The sequence below is a fragment of the Poecilia reticulata genome, linkage group LG19 (genome assembly GCF_000633615.1).
Source record: "Poecilia reticulata strain Guanapo linkage group LG19, Guppy_female_1.0+MT, whole genome shotgun sequence".
NCBI classification, from domain to species: Eukaryota; Metazoa; Chordata; class Actinopteri; order Cyprinodontiformes; family Poeciliidae; genus Poecilia; species Poecilia reticulata.
In genome coordinates this window covers 26,782,352-26,790,476 of record NC_024349.1, presented here as the reverse complement: position 1 = coordinate 26,790,476, position 8,125 = coordinate 26,782,352, and the positions used below count along the sequence as shown (strand labels likewise).

The 8,125-nt window shown below is 40.0% G+C and overlaps 1 protein-coding gene across 2 annotated transcripts in view; it reads left to right on the top strand.

The window, feature by feature from the left end:
- The window catches only part of ryr2a (ryanodine receptor 2a (cardiac)), a 157,389-nt gene that overhangs the window by 34,119 nt on the left and 115,145 nt on the right, over positions 1-8,125 (top strand). For both annotated transcript variants that reach the window (XM_017310781.1, XM_017310782.1), the window contains exons 14-21: positions 1,048-1,240; positions 1,566-1,770; positions 1,906-2,010; positions 2,242-2,345; positions 2,856-2,939; positions 3,638-3,797; positions 6,690-6,837; positions 7,752-7,855. In XM_017310781.1, coding sequence (XP_017166270.1) covers positions 1,048-1,240; positions 1,566-1,770; positions 1,906-2,010; positions 2,242-2,345; positions 2,856-2,939; positions 3,638-3,797; positions 6,690-6,837; positions 7,752-7,855 — 1,103 coding nt within the window. The remainder of the gene's footprint in view (positions 1-1,047; positions 1,241-1,565; positions 1,771-1,905; positions 2,011-2,241; positions 2,346-2,855; positions 2,940-3,637; positions 3,798-6,689; positions 6,838-7,751; positions 7,856-8,125) is intronic.

Genomic DNA, 8,125 nt, shown 5'->3' with positions numbered 1-8,125 from the left:
ATTTGGAACAAACTTCCAGAAAACTGTAAAACAGCTGAAACACTGACTGCCTTTAAATCTCAACTTAAAACCCACCTGTTTAGAGTTGCTTATGGCTAAATTAGGGTTAGAGTGCAGGTTTTGATGTCTTCGATGTTTTTAATGTTTTTATCTCTACTTTTCATCTATTATCTTTTTTAACCTTTTTTTAAGAAAGGAGGGAAAAAGAGAAAAGAAAAAAACTTTCTTTCTATCTGTTTATTCACTGTCACATGCTGTTTTTATTTTAATTATGTGAAGCACTTTGAAATGCCTTGCTGCTGAAATGTGCTATACAAATAAAATTTGATTGATTGATTTTGATTGATAGTGAATGGCTACCAGAGAACTGGGAAAGGACAGCTAAGGTGATCAGAGAGAGTGATAGGAATGTATGTGGTGCAACTTCAGGCCAAAATAGAAAGTTGGTGGGGAAATAAAAAGGTGTTGAATGTATTCAGAGGAAGAACAAGGAAATATGGTGGGATAGTCAAAAAGATGAAGGAAGTAGACTGGGCTTCTGTGAGATTAGATGCTTAGAGAGAGCTGTAGCAACAGCAAAGGGGAAGACTTCTGATGAGCTCTATGAGAGGTTAAACAGTAAGAGAAAAGAATCTGCACTGATTAGTTGGGCAGAGGGAAAGAGCTGGAGCTGGAGGAAATGTAGAGCAGGTGGATGTGTCAGTAAATGAGAAAACTGTGGTAAGAAAATGGAAGGAGAACTTTGAGGAGGTGATGACTGAGGAAACAGAGAGAAAGAAAGGAGGAGAGATGGCGAGCACAGCTGGTCTGGATGGCAACTCCATCCAGACCAGGTATACCTGGACAGGTATGGAGATGTGTGGTGTCAGTGGATGTACAGAGTAGATGTGGAGCTCTGAGGTGATGAGCTCCAGCAGCACATTTAAATATCACAAGTCTATGTTTGTATGTCCCAGCCAGCTGAGGCAGAGCTCTTGTTTTATATGATCCAGATCAGACGTTAGACTTAATGTGAACTGAATCTGTCTCTCCACCGATTCTGTGCAGGCTGCATTGCACGGACTGTTACTTCGCCCAATCAGCACCTGCTGCGTTCAGAAGATGTGGTGAGCTGCTGCCTGGACCTGAGCATTCCCAGCATCTCCTTCAGGATCAACGGCCAGCCCGTTCAGGGCATGTTTGAGAACTTCAACTCAGAGGGCCTTTTCTTTCCTGTGGCCAGTTTCTCTGCGGGGGTCAAGTTAGTGTTTAAATGGAAATTGTTTTCACAATATTACAATCTAACACAGTCAGTATGTGGCCACTGCATAATATGTCACTGAGTGTGAAAAGGTAGGCAGGTTTCTGCGACAGAAACCTGCCTACCTTTAACATCAGCGCAATTTTGTACTTCAAAACTACATTCAACTTCCATTTCAACAAGTACTGTGTTAGACAAGCCCAGGAATTTAGAGCTGAGCTTCATTACTTTAAATTATTATAAGTTGTTATAAGTTAAATTTCATGATTCCACACTATTTCTTTCAAGCTTGTAAACGTCCCTCCTGTCACCCACCACCCTGCAGGGTCCGTTTTCTCCTCGGGGGGCGTCATGGAGAGTTCAAATTCCTTCCTCCTTCAGGCTACGCTCCCTGTTTTGAGGCAGTGTTGCCCAGGGAGAAACTCAAACTGGAGGCCAGCCAGGACCAGACTGTAGCCAGAGACCTGCTGGGACCCACTGTCACTCTGAGCCAGGCCGCATTCACACCCACACCTGTGGACACCAGCCAGGTAGTGACAAAGTAATGCTTTAAAGCCTTGTTACACCCAATCATTGAAGTGACTGAAAGCTGATGACCCAGCCCCCTGTGTGTGTGTGTGTGTGTGTGTGTGTGTGTGTGTGTGTGCGTGTGTGTGTGTGCTTAGATTGTTCTGCCATCTCACTTGGAGAGAATCAGGGAGAAACTTGCAGAAAACATCCATGAACTGTGGGTGATGAACAAGATTGAACTGGGCTGGATGTACGGTGTGGTGAGTATGGAAACATGAGTCTTATTCAGTCAGTTCTGTGGTTAAGGTGGGTGGAAAAGCAGGTTTTAATGGCCAAGGGTAAAACGTTTTCTGTAAGTCAAATTAATAAATATGTGTGTACATACATTCATTCCTTTTCCTTTTTACATAAATTCTAACATACTGCAAGAGTCATGGCTGTGGGACCAGATGTAATATGTGATGATTTGTTCATTTTTGTGTGAATTGCAGGTGCGAGACGATAACAAGCGGCAGCACCCCTGCTTAGTGGAGTTTTCAAAGCTTCCTGAACAGGAACGAAGCTACAACCTGCAAATGTCTCTGGAGACTCTGAAGTAATGCAGCTGCAGACGCTGCTTTAATTGAAATATCTATGAGTGGCATCCAGTTCTGACAGGGGCAGTGCACTTCTAGATAAAACTTCAGTGAAAATACTACTGAAAATACTTGTATGTGTTTAGTTTATCCTGGTAAAGATGTGCTTAAAGGCTTATAAAAATTGTTTTTATGGTAAGTGTAAGTTACCACTCTTTCTTCCAATTGTCTAACTTTCAAAGTTTTTTAGCACCCTGATCATCCGGTTTCAAAATAAACTGAGGTCTTCTGAAGCCTTTAGTTGTTCTAAACATTTTAATTATGCCTCTGGTAGTAAACATGTTCATTTATAAATATAAGTGTTGTATTCATTTTCTGCTTTGTGACGATCAAAGCAGGAAATGAATTCATTGGATGGTCTTTCACCTTCCAATGAATTTCCAAAACAATTGCGTGTGTCATATTTATATCTCAGGAAAATAAAAGGTCAACTTGAAATGTTTTATTGATTTCAATTCTGTGTGTTGCAGAACCTTACTTGCTTTGGGATGCCATGTTGGATTAGCAGATGAACATGCTGTTGAAAAAGTAAAGAGCATGAAACTATCACCAACGTGAGTCATACCCACAGTTTGGCAATAGTAGCTGAAAAGCAGTTCAGTTCATTTACTGTATATATATTTGTCCTCACAATGCACTTTACAAGACAAACAGATTCAGTCAATTACATAAATTCCAATTTTATCTTTGTAGAAATATCCTATAAAATGGTGTCAGGTGTGTTTTATTATGCTAATTGGTAAAACGAAAACCCAGACCACATTTGAGTCACTGAGTTTGCAGCAATCTGTCAGTCTGAGCATGTACTGACACGTAACAAATCCCTTTAAACAGGAAGAAACTTCCAGCAGAACTCACAGCTGATTAGAAATCAACATCTGCTGAGGGCTGGAATAGAGACAGAAAAAAACGTGATGAGTTAGGCCTGGGGTAATTCTTATGTCTAAGAGAATAGACATAAGAATGCTAAATTATTTTAAATGCTAAATAGGAGAGTAATACGTTGCACCACTCTGACCCAGTAGTGCAACGTATGGAGAGAAAAGTGAAAATGGGGTGAAGCATACTGACATACAGCCAAAGGAACAACTGATCATTCTAGTTTCAGGTGATCAAACAAACCAGCTGAACTCTTAGAGGATCAGGATCAACAGTAATTTTCCACATTATTCAGAATAAAAAAATACCTCAGGCTCTTTAGTTACCAAGCAGCTTTGTCTGACAGTGTTGTCCTCCAACCCAATCTGTGCAGGTATGAGTTGTCCAGTGGCTACAAACCTGCTCCACTGGACCTGCGTCACATCAAACTAACTCCCACACAGGAAGCAATGGTGGACAAGCTGGCTGAAAATGCCCACAATGTCTGGGCAAGAGATCGAATCCGTCAGGGCTGGACATATGGAATCCAACAGGTGAGAGACCAACTTGTGGAGTTGGACCTTCTCTGCCCATTTTTGCTGAAAAAATGATAAGTGTCAAACATGAAAAAACACAATAAGGCTGACATGATAAAACCACTTGCATGATATAAAAAGATTAACTATTGTGCTTCCGTTCTGTGTACACAAAAGCTTTTAATAATAAATATTTCCCACAGAATACTGTAAATGCAGAGAAAATTTGAGCGATTTATCTGCAGTTTGGAGGAAGAAGCTGGATGTAGTGATGATGGAGAGGGAGCTGGTTCTACTGAAGGACTGCAGCCAGATTTATTTGAGCCAGATAGTACAAGAAGCAACAATGACTTCAAGGTTTCTGGGGAGGAAGAGTCTGTGTCTGCATGTTGTTTGCATCCAAGGCTGCTGTTTTAGCCTGATGCTAACTGACGATCCCTCTATGCAGTACAAGATTATAGCAAAGAAAGGTAACACTTTATTTGAAGGGGGGTGAATAAGACTGTCATAAACACCTGTCATGAACATGAAGAAGCCTTCATGAATATTTATGACTGTTGTCATAAAGCGTCATTCGATAAATTATGAAGAAATATTATACAGTTATCAGAAGTAGAAAAATCGAACCCAAAATGTGAAAATAGGAGGAACAGGAAGGCTGGTTATTGAATTCCATGATCAAAATATTCATATGTTGGAACGCACACAGAACTTCCTTTTAAGTAACTGAATTATTTGAGTTAAAATAGGATTAAAAATGAAATCACTGAATGGTGATAAAATGATTTATGAGTATATCATAAATGTGTTTATCACCATTCAGTGATTTGGAGGCGACAGATGTCCTGCTCCAATCTTTCACCGTCTGACTCTTCCTCCCCAGAAACCTTGAAGTCATCGTTGCTTCTTGTACTATCTGGCTCAAATAAATCTGGCTGCAGTCCTTCAGTAGAACCAGCTCCCTCTTCTTCATCTGTCCATCTAACCTCTTCCTCTAAAACTGCAGATCCTCACAATGGCCCAGTTACGTACAAAAACAGCAAAACTCTGCATTTAGAGTATTCTGTGAGAAATATTTATCGTCAAAACTTTTGTATACACAGAATGGGAACGCAATAGTTCTTTTTATATCATGTAAGTGTTTTTATTGTGTCAGGGACACTTTAAAAGCCTTGTAGAACAAAACTGTTTTTGACAGGTTTTCTAAAGTGTAAAGTCTGTAAAGTGAAGCTGTGATGGAAAACAGCTCCAGAGTCCAGGAGCAACAGACTCCTAAATGTAGTTTTTCACCTGGCATGAGGAACAACAGAGAGATTCTGTGGGATTGAAGGCTAAATGTTTTTGGTAAAAATATGACTAGTGATGATTAATAGATTAGTTTAAATCAAACTCTACCAGGAGCCAGAGGAAAGCACATAACACTGGGGTGACGCGAGTGTGTTTAATAGGTTTAGTAAGACGCCTGGCTGATTCGATCAACTAACTTGCGGGAGGAAAATAGATGATCTGTCCAGACTGATAAAAAACACATTTAATTTTTCCAAAACTACTGAAACAAATCTATAAATAATGTTCTTTAGATCTGCTTGAAAGAACAGCTCTTGTCTTGTAGAAATGTTTCTGAAATGAAAGAAACAGGAATAAAGATCTGAAATGAGCGGTTCATCTAATTAAAGAAAGAAATGACTGACTCACTGAGGTGCAACCTGAAAGGTAGAGGAGCTTGGATAAAGATTAGATCTCATGTCCATCACCATTTTTTTTGATATATAAAACTACACGTGAAACATGTTAGAGCAGAAATAATGCTGTTAATACTATCAATTTTGAGTGGAGAATGAGGAGGGTGAGAGGAGTCCAAACTGTGGAGCCAGCTGTGCAGTGAGTCAGGATTCCTCCAGCAGCAGATCTGGACTTTCCACAGTGTCAGGTAACAACCAGTGAAGGAAATAACTAGGAGTGTGAAAACCAACCCTGCCCTGGAATATCTTAAATAAAGTATTGTCTCAGGGTTGGAAACCTGGAACAATACTTACCTACAGCCTCCTTTCTCTGAAGTGAGACTGTAGTCAGCTGTCTCTCTGCGTCCCTCACCACCCTGTTTGAAGAGAGGCGAAGAGAGAACCTGAGTTTCTACTTTCCAACGAAAGTAGAAACTCAGGTTCTCTCTTTTGATCAGGTTCATGATCACCACTAGTGACGATCATGTAAGCTAACAGCTGAGCGGAGAAACAACCATCCTTTTACTGTTACTTGAAAAAGTATTTCTTCCCTGTAAGGGGCAAATTATTTTTCGTAGCTCTGAATCAGTAACTACTCCAAAACAGAAACAGACAGAAATCATCATGGAATTAACACTGAGGAAGATTTTAAGCATTATTGACCAGTAGAGACATAGTCACATCCTCTGCACTCGGTGAGTAAATATGAAAGTCATTGTTGTTCAGGTCAAATGAGCCTAATCACCAACCTTCTTGTTTTTTCTTTGTATCTTATGCATTTTCAGGCCATTGAGACCTTTTTCTTGACAAAGCCAATCCTGGTAAAAAGTTTGAGTCTGTTCATACTTTGTTGACTTTCTTACCTTTACATTCAAACTCCCCTGAATCCAATGGATCTAAAAGCTCTTGCATTGCGTCTGGAATGTTTGATTTATCCCTTTGATGACTAATGTAATATTTCCTCAGCTCTGTTTACTGATTCTCCTCAGAAACTCATCCACCCCCGCCTCTCCATTGGTAGGGATGTCTCACACATTAAAAACCTCGGCTGAGTCAGCAGTTTTCTCTCTCGGGTGACTGACTCACTTGAGAGGAACAATATTTTATAATTAGCTGCCATTGACTAAAGTGTTGTAAAACATAACAGAATTTGTTATAGTTAACTGTCTTAACTTGTCTTCCATGTCAGGATGTGAAGAACCGGAGAAACCCTCGCCTCGTTCCATACATGCTGCTTGATGAAAGAACCAAAAAGTCTAATAAAGACAGTCTGAGAGAGGCTGTTAGGACTCTGTTGGGCTATGGATACAACCTAGAAGCTCCAGACCAGGATCATGGTACAACTCCCAGCTGATGCTAAATGTTTTCAAGCTCAATATTTTCAGTAAAAACATTTTTAAAGCATTTAGGAGGTGATTCAGGTCTTTTATTGAAGTCTGTTGAACCAGGGAGATTTCTAAGAGTTGCAGGATGCCGGCCCTTGAGGACCAGGATTGCCAGTCCTGGTTTAGCATCATCCAGCTTACAGAGGCATATTTCACAAACGCTGGATAGTGAATTAAGCTGGGATTTTCCAGATATCCTGGCTTAATTTGGTTAAGCCTTGATTCAGTTTCACAAAATCAATAGCACATGAGTTGCCATGGTGATTTATCTTGTGCAGCTAGTGTGCTCCAGACTAGGCTAACAGCCAGGCGTAGATCATCCTGGTGTCTTACCTGTTCAGTCAGCAGTCACATCAATCAGAAGCCAATGAGTTTTCTCAGTGGTTTGTCTGTTTTGGTTTGTTTAAAGCTGTAAAAATTCCTCAAATGATTCGAGTATCTTGATTATTAAAATTCCTAGAGGCAACTTGAAAGTTCAGTCCAGGGGGATTTAATTGATTGATGATATCCAACTATTTATCGTTTTTTGAGGGACCAATAAGCATCCTTAAACTGAGTGACTGGTGCCATGCATGGAATATAACAACCTTTCTCTTCCTGGAGTTGCTGCTTACTCCTTTGAGATCTCAACTTGATATAAGGAGTAATATATAAAAATAAATTATTTTTAATTTCTTAGCATTTTGGTGGTGTCCTCTTTCACTTATCAAAAAACTTAATAGGTTCTGTTATTCCTAGAGTCAGCTTCCACTGTATCTTGCATAGAATATTTAACCTGAACATTGTTCCATCATGCAGTTATGAGACTGGTTGTTTAATTGTCTTCTTCTTATTCAGTGTACCTCCTTCCTTTTCTAACTCTGCAGCTGCTCAGTCTGATGTCAGCAATATGTCTGCAGAGAGATTTCGCATTTTCAGAGCGGAGAAGACCTACTGCGTTAACACTGGGAAGTGGTACTTTGAGCTGGAGGTAAGAGAGAATGATCAAATCAACACAGAAATGATAGTGATGGTGAATCTTTTAATAAGTAATAACTGAAATTGACTATTTGCTAATATTTCTGATAATCAAGTGGTGTCCTAAGTTGTGCTAAATCCTCATTTGAGTAAAGTCACTTAATGCTTGTGGGCATATTTACTATGTAATTAGAGTCAAAGGAATTATCCATCCATCCATCCATTTTCCTACGCTTATCCGGGGTCGGGTCGCGGGGGCAGCAGCTTCAGAAGGGAGGCCCAG